Raw genomic sequence first — 19,506 nt, 5'->3', positions numbered from 1 at the left:
TATTTTTAAAGACATTTGGTGAGGGAGGTCAGTTCTGAGACACCTGGTTTATGGGCAATATTTGGAGACTGCCAGGCTTGAACTCTGGCTAGCCCTGGCCCACTTAAAGCCCTGACACCGAGAATAAAATGTGGCTATAGCCTTCTGCACCCAAGCAGCCTTGGATCGGCGGATACAGACCGTGATCTGAGCACTGCACCACTTCCTACTTTGTGAAAGGCATTCCTATGAATTCCATTGTGTTGGATAATTCCAATACGGGTTATTTAGAGTGCTACGGCATGTCTGCATTTCACCAGGGGGTGATTTAAAGAAATACATTATACATTTGTTTACCTATACTGCTTGTGCCTTTATGACCAGGTGGATGGTGAGGCGAGTGTTGTATCCCAGCAGATCCGGCTCAGCCCTTCTTTTTCCAAGTCCATAAATGTTGTACTGTTAAATTGGGTAACGGTGCCCATTAGTAAAGTGCTTAGAAGTGTGTGGGTGAGAGGAGTGTCCGGCAAGACACGCTATCATTATTAATATTTCCAGTGTGCTTGTATTTGCATGCTGGTGTGCAGTTTTAATTTGGGAGTGTGCCGCTTTAATTTGAGCGTGCACCTTGGCCTAAACCCCTCGCCGGTCGTGGCCTCGCTCCTGACCTTTCCTTCCCGGATCATCATCTCCCGAGAGGCGTTGTGACAGGAAATCCCGGCTCCTGCGTCCCTGCGCGCACCTGTTAATCCCGGCAGCTTGTTTACTCCCCCGGTGAGGCGGCGGGCGGTGCTGGCTGCACACCTCGGAGCCCAGTCCTTCGCCCCCGTGGGATCCGCTCCGCGGGCCTGTACTCCCGGCCCTCCAGTCCCATCCTCGAGGCCGAGGGTCTTTTCCAACCACCCCACCGGGTCAGGTGGCCCTCAGCCGCCTTCGGATAACGGCTGCGAGGATGTTTTCCGAGCCGGCGCGGAAGGTAAGTCCTACTTGTGTTGCTAAGTGTGTGGCCGCGGGCCGTGGGTGGAGGGGCAGGGACGTGCGTGGGAGTCTCTGGCCAGAGGTCACAGGGCGTGCACGGGCTGCACTCATGGGGTCAGGAGAAACTCGTAGTGTGCACATGCCCTACACGTAGCCCGAGTCTCTGCCCTAGAGGAAGAGAAACACGTGCTTGACGTTTCTCAAACAAGCCCATGAATTTGGTGAGCAGGGCTTGGGAACTTATATTTTACGTTTACAAACGGGTAATTTATTCTCTAAGGCTAAACTGTGAGTAAGCCACTTAGAGAGGGCTCACTCTTTAGCTAATTTACATTGTTCGTGCCACTACTTGCCAAGGTAGGGCTTAGTACATGCTTAAATATGGCATTCTGGAAGCAGTTTGCTTGCATATTCAGTGCGTTTTTAACTAGTATTCTTCTGTGAGAGGGCCTGGTACATAGGCGCACTGAAAGTACTGGGTGCAGGTGCAGTCTCCACCCTGGGGTCCAGGTTCCCCAGGTGGGACCTCGGATTCCCTGAGCGTACCGGGTTTATGACATTGTAGAAAGTGATTTTACATGGACGATGCAATGCATAGCTCTCAACCAATTGTCTTGCAAAGGCGGGTGAAATCACCCGATTTTGTTTCTGGCGGGTGAGACGCCCATTGGAATGAATGGGCGTGCAGGAGGCCTGGCGGGTGAGTCAGCCCTTTGCAAGGCGGGTGACACCCGCCAAAAGCGGGTGAGTTCAGAGCAATGTGCACTCTTTTGTTTCTGGAGGCTCTCGGAGCAGTTTTCGTGTCTCTGCTTTCTCACCGGTCCCTTTATCACAGGAGGCGTCTCTAGGTGATGGCTAAGATCTTAGCCATCACATCCTGAGCCGGATAGGTGACTCTCCATGGCAACCAAGAGCTCTGCAAACATTGGGCAATCTGGCGTGACGCCTCACAAGCCCGAAATACCAACCCGTTATCATGATAAGTTCCCAGGGGTGGACCAGCCTGTGGGGAACTCTGGACATGTCCTGGTAGGCCTGTGTGGTATTTCCAAATGTTCCCAGAGGAAAAGGCTTTCTGAAAATGTGTAATATGCGGCCGCTTTCAACATTCTTTCCAGCGCCTCTGTTGGTTCCTAGTCCTCTCCTGGCGCTAGCTCCCCCAATGGTAACCTTTTGTTACGCTCTAAATAGCAGACGCAGTCAGAAGTCGAAGTGTGATGTGACTCGTTTGGACGGTGTCCTACTTTGCTCTCTTTTTTTTTTTTTATAACCAATCGCACCGCTTCTTTTGTGTGTGCTTGGTCCCTTCATTCCATGCTATTGGAAGGGCAAGCCAGAACTGCTTCACCTGCTGAATTAACGAGTGCCGTGCACGTGTTGGTTTAAGTGCTTATATACTTTGCCTGGTGTTCCAGGCAAAGTGACGAGGGCAGTGTTGTACGATTCCCAATGCCATTTGCATGGTCTGGAAGTGTGACAAATCAATTTCTGTGGCACCAGGGGTGAATATCCGTTTCTAAACCATCAATCGGCCCCACGCCTCTAGTACACCGAAAGAGATACGAGCAGATTGGAAACACAAGCAAATTATAAACTTCCTTGTCCAGTTTTGGTAACGTGGACAGAACGGCAGGCTTATCTCTGAAAGGTTGTGGATCGTTGGTTCGTTGCAACACAGCGAAAATAGAATTATTAACCAATGATAAAAGGGACTGCCCTGTCAAGGAAGTATCAAAGATATCAACTGTATTTCTATCACAACAGACAGTTCTAGCACACTACGAAATACAGCCCACCCTGGAAATGAAATCCGAGTATAGAGAGTTTCAAAGAAGGAAAAGAGATACACTCTGGATACTGACAGGTGGGTAGTCGGTATGGTTAATAACCACAACAGTTTAAGGTTACTTGGCTTCAAGGCAAAGGGGCAATGGGTCTTAATATGTCTCTAGGGGCCTTCCGGAAAGGACAAAGGGGACAAAAACACAATGTACCTTGTGCTGAAGGTGCTCTTGCTGCTTGACATGGTCGAGTCGTTTTCAGGGCACTTTGCAGGATTCTGTGACAGTTAAAGACTGGAGTCGGCTGTGGGTATCAGTCGGCAAGACTGTTCGGTGAGCAAAGCTGGACGAACAGCTGCAGGCTGGCGTACATGGTGGCTCGGGGTTCAGGAATTCTTGTCTCTGCTGATCGGCGGATCTGAAGCACTGGTCGAGATGTCTCGGATGTCGACTGCTGCTTGACAACGGTCAGCGTTGCAGCTCGAGGAACTAGACTGGCTCGGAAATGTCCTTTAAAGGCAGACGTTGGTAGATGCTCATCGAGGCACTTCTGGTAAACAGAAATCAAGTCAGCGGAACATGTATAAACTCACTTTAAGAACCTAGTCTCACCATTATGGAAATGGACACAGCACTGCTGGTCATAGAACCGATCACCGTACATCAATCAATATATCATAAAAAATAACATGTTTATTGAGTCTTTTTATATACATTTATTTCAATATATTAAAAGACAGAATTAAATAGCCAAAAACGTGTGCAATGCATAAGGTTAGGTCATATGATTTAAGAGATAAAGTTCATACTGTGGTAAAGTGCCAATGTCAATTGTAAACCTCAAAGGGATATCGACAGAAAGTACATCAATCTAAATAGATTCCCAAACGGAGAACACCAGGGTAACTAGGGGGCATCTCCGAGTGAGTGAAGGGGATCACTCAATCGGGGAAGCCCACAGAAACTCTAAGGGAGTTATAATGTGCAAACAGCAAAACTATGTTAATGGCACATGCTGAACAATGCAGCGAAACAAGATGGAATCATTGTCATAATCATCAAATTAGAGGACCAATTGTAAAAAACTCAATACCAGAGTAAAAACACATCTAAAGGACATACATATAAAAGTACAAGTTAGGGATGCTGTGTGTCAACTACTCCGATGTCATGCAAAGAATAAACAGTAATCGGAGAAGCATGGCGTCATGAAAGATTAGGTAGTTTCGATGGAAGAAGTACATCTTGCAGAAAGGTGCAGATGGACAGAGCATTCCCAAAAATTGAATCTTTTCTGAGTCATTAAGCTGCATCATAATAAACGTGCTCAGATTGAAGAAAGAACATTCACATCATAGTCTCAACCCTGAACGGGGACTGGTCTCAAAAAACCTGTCGATAAACAACGGCTCAGCCACATCACGAAAAGATCTCATACAAATCAGATCCTGGAATAAGTGTGCCAATATTGCCAATCCTAGCAGTTTTGGACAGAACTTGCAGCCAAACGCGTCAATTCGGCCGCAAACAGGCCTAAACAGGATTCGCCATCGAGGCACTTCTCCCACCTTCTTCACTGGGCCTGTGTCGTCCTTTAAGGGGGACGACCCAAAGCTGAGGAGTGTCTTGCAGGCAGCTGCCTTGTCCTTGTTTGTAGGTTCAGATACATTCTGGCACTTCTTATCCAGGAAGTTTGCTGCAGAGCCTAGCAGGGCACTCTGTATGCTGACTGAGGTACTGGTTCTGGAGCGGCTTGAGTCTTCTGGGTTCTTATCACACTCTGTTTCCCTGGGAGATGTTTAGGGGAGGGATCTTGCTTCTCTCTTTGGAAATTCCAGCCTGGCGTAAGATGTAAGGCGGACTGTACCTTTAGCCATGGTTCAAGGGTGAATTCTTTGTTACTTCACTTGAAGTCTTCCGATGGTCTGCCAAAAGAGGGTCTCAGCCCTCTTTTAAAGCAAAATGGGCCACATTGATTGGTGTAGGCTAAGCCTGCCTTAATGAACCAATCATGGGGTCCCTACCAACAATCTCCTGTATGCATGAGTTCATAACCAAAGTGCTTTTCAACAAGAAAGGTAAAGGGTGAAAACATATGATACTAAGTCCCACCCATCTTCCATTATGTTGTTGATCAAAGAGCCTCTCTGGTTGATGGATCTCTCTGTGGTTCCTGATTAAATCGACGGGTCTCCATTGAAGCTGCAGCAAGACTAGACTCTCTGGCTCCTGCAAACCACACCCTCAAACCTTATGAATGGAGTACCCTTACCAGGGTTGTCCACTGTAAACGCACAGTCCCCGACATGACAGCTCACAGTCCTTGATACAGAGGGTGGGAGCTGGTTTCAGGTTGACACAATTACATATGACATGTTGTTGGGTTTCCTGTCTCCTTTGTTAACTTCTGCAGCCAGACCCCATGTGGGGATGTTTGAAGAACCCACTAATTGGTAGGTTAATTGCTGCCACCAGCTGCAGGGCCTAACAAAAGAGCAGGGCGGATCAATGGAACCTTTTGTTAGTTAATCAGGCTGGCCATGGCAGGGTGAAGCTTGGTCTTCCTCCTTCCTGGAGATGACATAGTGTACTCCTGGCTGTCACATTCCAGCTAAATATGACCGGGCGGACTGTTCCTGTAGGCCGTGTCCACCCAGAATACATAGATATATGCATGTGTCGTTATGTGAGCATAGAGTGGAGTAGCAGCTGGAGGGTTCCACGTGCCAGGTTGAATTACTAATAAACTATCTCGGACCCAAATAACCGGACAGAATCAAAGAATATGGCAAAATACTACTTTATTATCAATTCAAATGAAGTAGGGAAACCTGGTGAACAAACAAACTGCAGTTCACACACTTTGAGATATTTTGATTATACAAAAGCTTTATACTTCGATGTGCATCAGTTATGATGTTATCCTATGTGGCAAATAGTAAAACCTATTGGGGGAGTGATTGGTTAAGGGATTATATATATTGGTTAGGTGTTAGTAACATAGTTTGCTGCCCCTTATCTGGTAGGCACGCCTTGAACTACTTCTAAATACGTATAATACAGATTAATAGCAGAATAGCAGCAGCGGATTGGCTTCTACAACATTGTATAGTGAACTGCTACATAGGCCCTCGTGATTTGTTGGCATTCTCTCCCAACCTTGCACTTTCGGCTCATTAGCAGCATGTGAGCCAAACAAAACCCAGGTGTGGGGAATAACGTTGGACTACTACTCACTTGGTCAATTAGTCTACCATGTCTCATCATTTAAGCCCCAAGCCAAAGCAGCTTCTTTGTAGTGGACCTTGCTGACTGTTTTTTCTCTGGGACTTTTAAGGGAGTATAGGTGCATCATATCTTCAGTTAGAGCCTAATGAATAGGCCTTGTTTTCGAGTCTTGAATCACGTGTGAAGACAACACGATTTTATCAATTTCGTCCTATTTATTTGATGCTTTTTAATTCAATTATACTGGGTGCTATTACTCCTCTTGGCCTCTGGAGCCTTGGTCGTTCCATCTCACATACGCTTTCTGCGTCTTTAATTGTTCAATGCTTGGCACTTGTAAGATGTTTTCTTCTGTACCTAATCTAAGAGAATTATGTCATGCATGCATAGCTTATCCTCTTTGACGCCCCTTGTGCCTTGCAGTTGTTCCTTGATGTGGCATCCTTTATCCCAGGCCAAAAGACATTCTTTGTTCCTCACACAAAGCTGTTTTTCTAGTGTCTTTCAGCACTGCAACCCTGGTCTGTTTCTGAGGTAGTTTTGTTATTCTTAACCCGAGTCCAACGTCCATCTTTTTCTTCAGGGCCGCACTTATTGTGTTACTTTTTTCTCTGCAGCAAGCTTCTATATATATCTTACCTGTCTTGCGTTTCTCCATATATACATTTATTGATGGATCCTCCTCTCACTTATCTTCTCAATGAATATGATTTCTTTGTTTCTTCATACATATTTATTTTATTACTTCAGTTGCATCTTCTTCGGATATTTGCATATCGTTTCAGTGCGTCCTTCTATCTTCTCTTCATGACATCACTATGCTCTGGTCTGATGTCCCTTATAGCACTTGTATGTCCAGTGGTGTATGCTGGCATCCTTCCACCACATCAGTGCAAGGGTACATTCGATACGGTTGTCTGAGTGCATAACGTCTCTTGTATCTTCAGTGCCGTATTGGGACGATACTTGGTGTCACACACAGTGCTCTCTTACTGCTGTTCCAGTATGATGGAGGCGAGAAAGCGGGTACTAGAGATGATGTGTAAATCTGCATCTTTACAATAGGAAAATGTGTGTGTGGATTAGCCCCACACACTTTACTGAGGTTGGTCTACCATCATTCCATTTAATTGAACATTTCGAAAAGCCCAGGCCAGTGCACGCCCACCATGCAGATGTTCCAGTACTGGTGTGCGCAATAGGTCCAAAGTAAGTGACACTTCTGCACCTGGTGACGAGTTCACTCAGGTGATTGTATTTAACAGCTTTCTATAGATGCTTAGACATACGTCACTGTGTTGTTTTTTTCTGCAGGGAGTTTAGCTGCAGGAAACTGTGATGTTGTTGTAACGAAGACGCACAGCTACTGATGAACTAAAGAGGGGCTAAACCCATCCAGGGAAGTCCTGATGAAGGGCAGGCAATAATAGAGGAGGTTCTCATGTGACAGATAGGAGACACCTGTTAGACCATTGGGCAGAAACACAGATGTAGTGATAAATTCCATTTGGACATTGTGCACTGGTGGGAATGAAGCAACCACCATGTTAGAAGGTGTTTGCACAAGTGTTCCAAAAGAGCGGGCTGCGCGATAGTGCATAGATAACAAAGAGGACTGTATTAGGAGGAACAAACAGTGTGCAACAACATTTGAAAAAGTTCTTGTGGAGACTTAAGAGTTTTATGTTGGAGACATCTAACATGTAATGATGGGCTCATTTGAGATGCATATAACATGTTGATACTGAGAGTGAGTACAATACTGCCTCACCTACTAACCCCCCACTGAAGGTGCTGACGTTTTTTAATTAATGTTTTATGTAGATTTGTGTTTGTCCATTCTTGGTTTTGAAAACTAACCTTGAAAATGTTTTGTTAAAATTAGTTTGTATAATAAGCACTCCAAGTGTTGGTCTGAATATAGCTGTGTTCACAAATTTAGGGTTGTACATGTGAGACAGGAGTGTCCTTGGAGTTTTTTGAGTACTCGCAGGAGAGTTTGTGTGTAGACTGTTTAGGTTCCCCAGTTGTTTGGGAGTACAGGACTGGGCCCCATAGAATACTCTTTACAACACTCTGGGTCTCATTACGACCCGGGCGGTAAGGGATTACCGGTACCGGTAACGGCACTGGTGCCGGTAATCTTTTACCACCCTATTCCGAGGTCCCTTTGCGGGTCCTCCCTTAACGCCTGGTTTTACCAGGCGTTAAGGACAGGACCCGCAAACAGACTTTGGAGCTAATAACGGTACCACAATTAGCGTTACCGTTAATTAGCGCCTTCCCCATTCCCATTGAGCCCTATGGGGGCTCGAATGGGAAAGGGCCCTGGTGAATGGCGAATTACCGCCCCCGCCAACTTTGGAATGGGGCGGTAATAGCTCCATTCACCAGGGCAGAGTCGGTATGGGGTTGGAGGCAGCCATGGCGCTAATAGCGCCATGGTTACCGCCAAACTCGTAATGACCCCCTCTGTGTAGTGCTCTGCTGTCTTTAAACAATAAAATAAAACATATTTAACTAGAAAGCAATTCAACCTAGTGTAAAAATATATATATATAGTGCAAGTCAGGTTACATCCAAGATGATTAAAAGTGATTCAGATACCCATTTATGTGTGTATAATTTAAAATGGCTGATGATTGAAAAGTGGCAAATTTGAATCTATTAAAAACCTACTGTTGTTGGGCAAAGCGATTCCCATCACAACCCCTCTCCCCATCTAATGGTGTCAAGTGCATTTCAGCCACTGCTCACATGATCCAATTTGAAGGAGAACAGAGGTGGGGTTATGTTTGGTGATGCACTTCGAGAGGAATGTTCCATTTCACAACTGTGGCAACCATTCACCCGGATCAAACTTGTCTGTGATTGTTGACCTTATTAAGGGTGCAGAAGTACGAGACTGACACACAAGTGGCAAGCGTTTGGGCAAAGACTTTAATTTATACACAAAAGAGGAGAAAATCTACCTATCCCTAAGGGTTCCCTGCCTCTACGAAATACTAAGGAAACGTCAATGCCCCATCCCATGTCAAAACTCTACTTCTATCCCTTACACTCATGACCAAACCGGATTTGTCTCTTCCGATTCCAGAAGAATTACTTTCTTCTTCTGGATAGGTATAGTTCACAACTTGTCTCCCCTCCCCTGGCCTTTCTCAGACTGGTTTTCACAGTTCCACAAAGTAGGGGGAATGTCTCAGGCCCTTGATGAGTCTCTCCAGTGGCTCAGTCGGGCAGACCTGGTATACTCCCCTGACAGGTACTGCCACATGGAAGATGTATGTCTGAAGAACTCCTCCTCAGTCACAACTGGTTCCTTGACACTGTATTTGCCCAACTTGTTTTCCCCCAGTATCCCTGGTACACTCCCCTGCCAGGTATACTGGTTCTCCTCTTGAGGGTCCTTGACCCCATTACATCAGCTTCTCGTTCACGGGTCCCAGACCCTTTCACAATGGCTTTTCGTTCTCGGGTCCCAGATCCCGTCACATTGGCTTTTCATTATTGTGTCCCAGACCCCGTCACAGTGGCTTTTCTTCTCCCCTTGAGATGCCTGGGTTGCCCCCATACCTTCTGTATGGGCTCCCTTTGCTCACCTCAGTATCGGGCTACTATGCGTATTCCGATGGTTCTTAAAGTTGTTTACTGTTTGTGCGCTGCCATATGCGGCTCCCCAGCACTTCCTGGGAGCCGGGCTGTGCGTACCTGCTTGTCCGATACTCTTACATGCCGGGAGCCTCGGCCTCTTCCAGCCTCAGTGCTTCTGCCGTTTCTGGAGCAGATGGGGACACTGCAACCTCTCTTGCCACATCCCGGTCAGCAAATGTAGGATCTGCTTCTTTGCCTGCGGTATGGTACCTTCGCTCGCGGTGCCTCTGGGGAGGGCCGACCCCCGCCTACCCCCTCCGCAGGTTAGTACCTCTTCCATCTTTAAGCCACTTCTTGCTTGAAAGCTAGACTGCTCACTTAGTTTGCATGGAGGCTTCCTCATTCCTCTGTGCCTCCTCCTCGTCGTCTCAGTAGGTTGTAATGAAGGTCCAATGGTGTCAACCCAACTCTTCTTCGTCTAAGTACTAGAGGTGTTAGTGGTTTGACACAAGTACATCAGAAGCTTACAGGATTAGAGGAAGTATCAAAACAAAAGGGGATACCTGAATTAAATCCCTGGTCCTTCAGGTAATCACACAGAACAAAATAACACAGTGGACCAGTAGATGGAGGATGACGACAAACCCTTATTCACCAAATTCTTACAACACATTATTTATATGTATTTTATTACAAAATTAATCTTTAAAAACAGCGTAATAATCACACAATTCACCAATTACATAAAAATTACAAAGTTCATAAAATTCACACAATTCAGCTCACATTCTTTTCCCCATCATTCATGCTCAATCATACTCTCCTTACAGCAATGTCTTTGTTTTATACAAACTGACAGTATATGATCTGTCGCTTTCCACAATTGTTTGTTGAGATATGTTGTTCCCTCTTTTGAGTTTAGGTAACACAGTCTGTATATTAATATTCCAACAGATTTTATAGTCCACATGTGTTTCGGTTGTCAAGAACGGACATCACCAATAGTGTCCTTCTATTGATGCAACCTTCTTCAGGGCGAGAAACAAAGTACCAATTTTGTCTTGCTTCACATGCACTGGGGTGCTTCACATGCACTGGGGTGAGCAATACCATCTAAAAAAGATATAACAAAACTTGCATCTTCTTATGCCCTATGTCATCCTCCCTTTATTTTCAATTCACATTTAATGTATCTCAAAAGCAACTCCAATAAATAGGTGCTCATCTGACTCACCTCCACTTTACATTCATGGAGGAGGTCCAGATGTGGTGGACAAATCCTAACTCTCAAAGAGTTAACACATTTCTTGAGGTGTGTCCTATAAAACAAGGAACACTGGCTCATCTTCTACCCCATTCGAGAAAGATAGAGGAGATGTCTCTTAATCTCGATCACAAAAACACTCCCACAGGAAGCATCTATTGTATACTCACTTTTTAATCACACAACCGCCCTGTGAATATTCCTGGTTCACCTCTACGGTTATATTCTACTGATGGCCGCACAGTTATATCTCTTAGTGCAGTATACATTATTAAGCTTCAGCTGCAATGCCAAAGATATTCTTTACTTTTTTTTACTTTGTGATTTTGATGTAATTGGTGAATTGTCCAATAAATTGTGTGACTAGTATGTTGTTTTTTAAAGATACATTTTTGGAATAAAATGCATACAAATAATGTTTTGAAATAATTTGGTGAATATGGGTTTGTTGTAATCCTCCATCTACTGGTCCACTGTGTTATTTTGTTCTGTAGGATTAGAGGAAGGTAAGGGAGGAGTTGAGAAAGAGGTGGGTGAGTGTTGGGAATACCGCATTGGCCCATGATGTCCTCCCTGCATCCAAGAGGGGGGAATTGCTCCCCATGAGATCCTCCCACTGTGAACCACCCCCATGGGAACTATTGGGTAGCGGCCTCTGCTCCCTGGCGTCATGGAAAGGGACCCCCCCCCCCCCCCATGCTCCCTGGGAGAAGGGACGACATCACAGGATTTGTCACACCATCTTATTTATTTATTTAAACAATTTTTATTATTTTAAACATCACACTAAACATTACAACTTTTGGACGTTCATAATCAATGTCAAATCAATGCATTATACATTTCCCGTCCTCCCCTCTCCATCCCCCCCGAACTCGAGCCGTTTAATCGGTGTCATCTACGTGAGCATTTTCGGGAATCTCTGTGCTTGTTGACTCATCTGAGTCTTCTGTTTCATGACTGGCCTGGTAAGGGGTGGCCATTGAGCTCACCAATTGCCTCCAGGCCATCAAGGGACACACTTCCTCTTCTCCCCCCGCTGGTGGCGGCTTCAAACCAAACTGCACTTTCTGCTTCTGTCCATCTCGGGTGGTCCGCCCACCAGGGGAGTGGCTAGGTCTGCAAAAGACCCGGGGCTAAGCTGATGTCGGAACTGTTGGGACTGGGGGCTAGCTAATCTTTTGGCTGTAGCTCCTGAGATTCTATCCGGGGCTACACCCAAAAGATCAGGGGCTATAGCCCCCTTACCCCTCCCCCTAGCAACGCCCCTGCCGCCCACCATGTTTCCACTCTAGGCCTATGCGCCGCCTTCCAACACATTGCAATCCTGCGCTTGGCCAGGACATATGCCAGGTCTTTCATTTTGTTGATGTGCTTTAAATTACGTGGCCTGGGGAAATTCCCAAGCATGCATGCCCCAGCAGACCCCACATCCAGCACCAACCCCCCCCGCCAGGCCATTTTCGTCTTTATTTCTTCCCAGAATCTATGCACCTCTGGGCAAGCCCAGAACATGTGCAACAACCCTGCCTCCTCCTCTCCACACCTGAGGCATTTCTGTATGGCTGAGCCTCCAAACCTGGCTATTCTTCCAGGGGTCAGATAGGCTCTGTGGGTAATGTACAGCTGGATCTGCTGGAGTCTCGCATTCCGGGACACCTTTTTGCGGTACCTATGAGCTCTATCTCATTGTCCTTCTGTCTCTGTCATGGATTCTCCTATCTCCTCCTCCCAATCATGCCTTAGCTGGAGTAGCTCCCTCTCTGCCTTTGCTCTTAGGAGCTCATATATCCTAGATATTGCATGTCCACCCTCTGAGTCGTCATACATCATTTCCAGGGTGGCATCAGGTTCTCCCGCCAGCGCCGTCTCGGGCCACTTGGAGTTTCAGAGGTTGCGGGAGGAGACAGGGGTGCATAGCGGCCAATACACCACATATATCAGGCTCCATATAGTTTTATGTATCCACACTGTATCTTAGAAAGTATGGGGCTGAGTCACCCTGCAAAAGCCTGGCTTCTGACAAGTCCTCCACTGACAACCACATGGCCACATACAACAGCTGTCCCGCCAGGTAATACAGTTCAAAGTTTGGCAGGTTAATGCCCCCCTTATCACAAGTATTCTGTAGCTTCCACAGGGCCACCCTATTCCTGGAGTTGCCCTATATAAAGCCCCTGCACATGCCATGGAGTCTCACAAAGAAGCATCCGGGGATCAAGTATGGGACATTCACAAAGAATGACCATTTCGAGCAGAGCTGCTCTCCCCATCATGGCCAGGGGCAACCTGGACCAGAACGCCACACTATTCCTAATACCCTCAATTGCTTTCTCTGTATTATATTTGTGCTCTCTCTGTATTATATTTGTGCTCTATTTTATGGTAAATATTCACACCCAGATACTTGAATGTCACGGTCTGCCAGGGTATCTGCAGGAGGGGTAGCCTCACCAATGGGGTGCTCCTATACCTTCCCAAGGGGAACAAGCTAAACTTCCCGGGGTTAACTGATATGCCTGAGATGGTGGCATAACGATCCATCACCTCCAGTAGATATTGCAGGTTTTCTTCCGGGTGGCGCAAGTAGAGAAGCATATCATCTGCATACAGTGATATCAGATGTGTGCCCCCTGTCGTGCGGATCCCCACCTCCCTGTATTGTCGCCGCAGGCATATTGATAGTGGCTCTAATGCCAGGATGTATAACATGGGTGACCAGGGGCAACCCTGTCTGGTCCCTCTGCTGAGTTGCCACTTGTCTGAAATTGTGGGTCCAGTTTTAACTCTCGCAATCGGGGAACTATATAGCAACTGGACCCATCTAGTATATCCTGGTCCCATTCCATATCCTTTCAGGGTTACTTTCAACCACGGCCACTGCACCGAATCAAAGGCTTTCACCGCGTCCAGCGACACGATAGCCATCTCGCCCGAGTCTTCCTTAGTTTGATCAATGATATGGTGCAGCCTCCTGTGGTTATCTGTGATATTTCTGCTGGGGACATAACCTGTTTGGTCTGGGTGTATCAACTTGCCGATTACCCTCTTTAGCCTATTGGCTAGCACTGCCGTAAGTATTTTGCTATCCTGATTAAGCATGGACCAGGGCCTATAGGACCCACATTCCATGTCCGGCTTACCTGGTTTCAGGAGCGGGACGATCACTGCCTCGCGGAGGGACGCTGGCAGTTTCCCCCGCTCGTAGGCTTCATTGAACATGGCCAGCAGCGGCTGGAGTAGCTCCTGCTTGTATGTTTTATAGAATTTGCTGGGTAACCCATCCGACCCGGGCGCTTTACATGTAGGGAGGTGTTGGATCACTGCCTCCAGTTTGTCCGCGGTAATGTGGGAGTCTAAGTCTGCGCGTTCTATGTCATCCAATGTGGGCAGCCCCATATCCTCTATTGTTTCCAGTATTTCCTGGCTCATATCTTCTCCTGTATCCTCATATAATTGTCTATAGTACTTGAGGAACTCCCCGTTTACCCCCTCCTGGGTGTTATAAATTCAACCTTCTACATCCCTGACCTCTCTGATCACCGACCGGGGGGTCTCATTTTTGTATAGCCAGGCCAGTAGTCTTCCTGGTTTATCCCCCCCCTGCATGTAACCTCTCTGTATATTTCTTATAATTCAATTTGCATAGTCTATCCCAGAGGTCACTACAAGCTAGCTGTAAGTCTTTTATCTTGGCGCTATTCTCTCGGGCAGTCCCCTCACTTTGAGTAAGGCCCTCCAGCTCTCTTTCTGTTTCTAGCAGTACCCGTTCAATACCCCCTTGGAGCCCCTTAGATTTTGATATGGCTATCCCACGCACCACCACCTTAAATGCTTCCCATACTGTTCCCACAGAGCGTACACTGCCTGTATTGATTTCAAAGTATTCCTCGATGGCCTCCCTTAGATCTTCTCGAAATTCTGCATCCTGTAGAGCCTCAGTTCTGAGCCTCCATGTCTGGATACAAGCTCTGGGGGGGTTGATGTTGCCACTCTACAACCAGAGGCGAATGGTCGGATAGGACCCTGGCCTTGTATTCGGCCCCCACCATTTCTCCCACTATCTCTGCCGCAGCAAACACGTAATCCAACCTTGTGTACAGGTCATGTGGCGCTGCATAGTGCGAATACTGCCTATCCGTTGGGTGTAGCCTTCTCCACACATCCTCTAGACCGAGGTCTATCAATAGTGTCCTCCATGCTTTAGCTGCTGGCGCAGGCTTCCCTGATTTGTCATCTGACCTATCAATCCTGGGGTTCAGGGTACAATTGAAGTCCCCTCCCCACACCGTCGTGCCACCCACCAGGGGGCTAATTTTACTGTATAGGGACCTAAAATATGCCGCTGTGTCATGGTTAGGGGCATACAGATTTACAATGTTCACCTCCCTGTTTTCCAGGATTCCCGCTACCACCACCATTCTGCCCTCTGGGTCTATTGTCGAGCTGAGCAGCTGAAACGGCACGTGCGGTGCCACCCAAGTGATCACCCCTCTTGCATATGTCGAGTATGACATTACCCTTCCATTTCCTCCTGACCACCTCCAGCTTCTCCTTGGTGAGGTGGGTCTCCTGTAACAAGGCTATGTCAATGCGCATCCTCTTTAAATACATCATCACTTTGTTGCGTTTTAGATAACTATTGAGGCCCCGCACATTCCAGGTCGCCACTCTGAGATTACCCGACGCCATCTGCTCTATGTACTCCGCCTCTACCCTCCCCTCCAATGTCTTCACTGATGACCCGTTGTCCGACTCTTGGCCCTCCCATCCTCAACAACCCCCCCCTTCCCAAAACTTTGCCCCACTGCACACAACCCTTCCCCTCCCCCCACCCTACTCAGCCCCAACAAATGCCCAGCTCCATCCCTGGATCTCAGGCCCACCCGCGTCTGGTCCTATCTCAGAGCCGAGGACTAGGACCCCGGGGGGCATCACCGAACAGTGACCTAACTAAGTGTACAACTAAGGGGTTCAAGGATTGTCCTCCCGGAGCTCCCATTTGTCTAAATGGGATAGTTGCATCCAACGGATCCTGCCAGCGCATATTTCCTGCAACATATTCCCCACAAGCTTTATTTAACACTATGTTCAATTACCTCGCCAGCATATATTTGCTGCAACACACTCCCCACAAACTTTATTTAATAATAAAATCTAGTCCCAGTGTCCTGTGTCAAGTCACCGGAGATGACCCAGCTGGGTGCTACTTATCTTCTACGGCTCCCGTCTGGATGTCCGGTTCTTGAGGGCGACCCTGCGTGTCCAGCCAGTCCATAGCATCTTCCGGCATCTTGAAGAACAGAGTTTTGTTCTTGTAGAACACTTTCAATTTGGCCGGGTAGAGCAACATGTATCGGTGACCGGTCTCTCTCAACCTCCTTTTCACCGCCCCGAAGTTCATCCTGCTGCGCTGTACGTGCAAAGTGTAGTCCGGGTACGCCGTAATTCTCGCCGGTCCCCTTTCTATCGTTCCTCCCTTCTGGAAAAATTCCAATATCTTTTCCCGATAGTTCAAAATCTTTGCGATCACCGGCCGCGGGGGGGTGGGGCACGGGGGCGGTCTCCTTGCCAAGGCCCTGTGCGCCCTCTCTACTGCAAACCCCTGGGTCAGTGCTCCAGCAGTTATTCCTGCAGAAGCATGGATTCTACGTATTCTGTTGGGTTAGGCCCCTCCATTCCTTCCGGCAGGCCAACAATACGAACGTTATTGCGTCTGGCGCGCCCTTCCGCCTCCTCCGCCTCCTCCGCCCTGTTCTCCAGGTTGCCCACGCGCTGCATGAGGGCATGAAGTTCCGACCCGTGGGCGGCGCATGCCGCCGTATTCGGGGCCATCTCCTTTTCCAGGTTCCCAGTGCACTCCGCAAGCGTGCGCACATCCTGTCTCAACAGATTGACTTCCTCCTGGACCGCTACGATTTTGAGGTCCAGACCCACTTTCAATTCATTCATTGCTAGGCCCAGTTTGGTCTCCCGGGCAATTTTCAAGTCTGCAATCGCTGCCAGCACTTCCTGGATAGTGCCCGGTGTCTCTGCCACTGCAGCAGTGGTGTCCTTGCTTTTACCGCGTTCTGCACCTGTAGGCGTCTTGGCACAGGCCTCCATTGTGGGCTGTTTGCTTTTGGGTCTGACAGTTTTGTTAGACATCATGCAATGCTATTCAGGCGTGGGCCAGCAGCACACCCCCTCGTGCAGAAGTCTGCGTGGCGCCCAGCCACTCTTGGCGTGTCCGGGGCCGTTTTAGCTATGTTCAGGTGTGTACTTATCGCTCGCCCCACTTAGGATGGGCTGTGTCCTCCCACGTACCTGCGTGCACACAGTGTCGCTCCCCGGCCCCCACTGTGTTCCTTTCAATAGCTGGTGGTCTTGCCCTCCCGCTGACCCAACGCTCTCCCACTCCGGTGCTTCGTGAGCCCCAAGGCCATCTGGCCTGTGGTCTTGCTTCAGGTGTTTTGGCACACCCCTTGGCCAAGAAGGCCGTCTGACGCCATGTTTAGGAGCCAGCAAGTGCTCCAAAGTTATGCGCCCTCACTGCCTTGCTCCAGTAACTCGCAGTGAGGTCCCACCAGGCCCAAGCCTTGTTTGTACTCCTCTGCGCAATCCTGTGTTTAGTTGGGCCGCTTGGTGTCCCAGCTTGGGTGCAATCCCACTCTGCCACGTGCCAGGGTGCACTGTCTGAGCTCCCTACTGGCTTCTATTTTCAGATCACCAGCATGTGTGCCGCGGGCATCTCCCGGCACTCCTTATCTTCCCCCAGGGGCTCATATGTGCCCTCTCAGGTTTCGCACCCCCTGGCTACCAAGCACCCCCCTCGAGGCGCATCTAACCTCTTGAGGTGCTCAGGGTGGCACAGCGCGGCCGCTCCAGCGTTCCGCTTCTTGGCCCCAGGGCTATGGACCCGCTCCTTCGAGGCCCGCATCAGTCGCCCAGAGTTCACCCCCGGTTCCCTCCCTCAGCGCCGCGGCTGAACCTTCTGAAATTTTGCAGTGCCGCCGGGAAGGTCCGCTGGGCTTCCCACCCAGAGTGCGTCCTTCCGTTGCTGGTATCCCGCTTCTCTGGATGCTGTTCCCTGGCCTCGCTCCTGCCGGGGAAGTATCAACCCCGTGCTGGCTCACAGTCGTGCGTCCCAGCTTCCTTGGCCCGCTCGGGCCTGACACCCCTTGTATCTCCTGCTCCGTGGGGTGGTGTATGCCGCAGTCTGGTGCTCGGCGGGCACCGAAGCCCCAGTACGGGCCTGCTTGCACAGCACTGCCCTGCGCGGGTCTCAGTGGTCCGCCAATGCGTCCGGAAGCCCAGGTGCACCGGGGCTCCTGCTTCTCCTCCTTGCGTCTCGGCTCCATGGGCCGCTTTACGCCCTAGCCAGTTCCCAGCTGCCGATTCTGCATGCAGCTCGCGGGCCGAAAGCCCTGCTCAGGAAGAGGTTCACGGCAGCCTTAATGACACCATGCCAGCTCGCGGTCCATTCGGGGCACCTTGGTCGTTTTTGCGACCCTTTGTCTCACGGCCGCCATCTTCTCGCCCACCAGGTCGCGGGAGCTCTGCTGTGCCTCGGCGGCCGCGAATTCCTAAGTGTGTACGGATCTGCTTCAAGGATCGTACTGCTTGCACACAGGACCTTCCCACGCCCAGGGAAGTGTTGCAGTCCAGCTTTCAGCCTTGCATATCCCTATTTATTCCAGGATCTATGTCAGATCGTTGGGAGCTCCCCGAGAGCGCGTCCTCTCACAGAGCCATCCAGCCACGCCCCCCATTTGTCACACCATCTTTGAGACTTCTAGTAGATTTAATCTTTTTTGATCAATGAAGTTTGCCCTCAAATGGACAATAAAACATTTACTTTTTAGCCCCAACCTTAGTGAGTATTGTAGCCCCTGCCACTGATACTGTTGTCTTCTCACATATGTTAATCTTAAAGGATATTTGTACCACGCACTATCGCCACCTGAGTGGTCCCTTGGCGATCTGGCAGATCTGAAAACCTGAGATACTTGATACTAGTGTTCCATGTGAATGCTCTTTCACCAACCAGACATTACTGAATTATGTAACCATTGTGGCGCTTGTGTGCTTTTACCCACCTTCAGCATGCTCTTTTTGCTCAGATGACCATCTCTCAAACTTGCAGAAATGTAATCAGCATGCATTGGGACCACTTGCTACTACTGTGTACCACTTGCATGACCAATTCAGACCATAGTCTGTTATGTGTGGCTTCTAAGAAACGCATGCCTGCTGCTGGGAGTCATTGTTTTGATGTACTGTTTTAGGGCTCCTTGCAAAAGTGTGGTGAATTTTGAATTCTTACACTAATTTGCTGCTGCGTGAACTACGGCACTATTGTGTTTGTGTACAAACTCTTGCCCTCTTGTGCTCATTGTGAGAAACCTGAACGTGTTCCTCCACCTACTCCCCTGGGATCCTCCATTCAGGTGGCCAGGGAAGGGCCATCCCTTTTGGGTCCCGACCCTCGGGGTGGACAAGCGAGGGAGGATTACCTGAATGGAGGGTCACAGGGGATTGGGATTAGAACACCCAAGGGCGAGACATGGTATTCCCCCTTTTCCCATTTCACCTCAAAACTCCTTCAGCATCCATGGGGTATTTGCAAACCCATACTTTCTCCCCCTGCCCATTTTCAACAAATACTGAGACTAGGAGCAGACGACTAAGAGCAGTAAAGAT

At 48.6% G+C, this 19,506-nt stretch overlaps 1 protein-coding gene across 3 annotated transcripts in view; it reads left to right on the top strand.

The window, feature by feature from the left end:
* Nucleotides 1–482: 482 nt before the first annotated feature.
* The window catches only part of RGS14 (regulator of G protein signaling 14), a 507,547-nt gene continuing 488,523 nt past the window's right edge, over nt 483–19,506 (top strand). For 2 of the 3 annotated variants that reach the window (XM_069651538.1, XM_069651536.1), the window contains exon 1: nt 483–955. In XM_069651538.1, coding sequence (XP_069507639.1) covers nt 932–955 — 24 coding nt within the window. In that variant the 5' untranslated portion in view covers nt 483–931. The remainder of the gene's footprint in view (nt 956–19,506) is intronic. The other variant, XM_069651533.1, reaches the window with a different exon arrangement.

This window comes from Ambystoma mexicanum, chromosome 3p (assembly GCF_040938575.1).
Source record: "Ambystoma mexicanum isolate Mex_15411 chromosome 3p, UKY_AmexF1_1, whole genome shotgun sequence".
In the NCBI taxonomy this organism is placed as follows: domain Eukaryota; kingdom Metazoa; phylum Chordata; class Amphibia; order Caudata; family Ambystomatidae; genus Ambystoma; species Ambystoma mexicanum.
The sequence above is the reverse complement of the archived record's forward strand: the minus strand, read 5'-3'. Positions and strand labels throughout refer to the sequence as shown.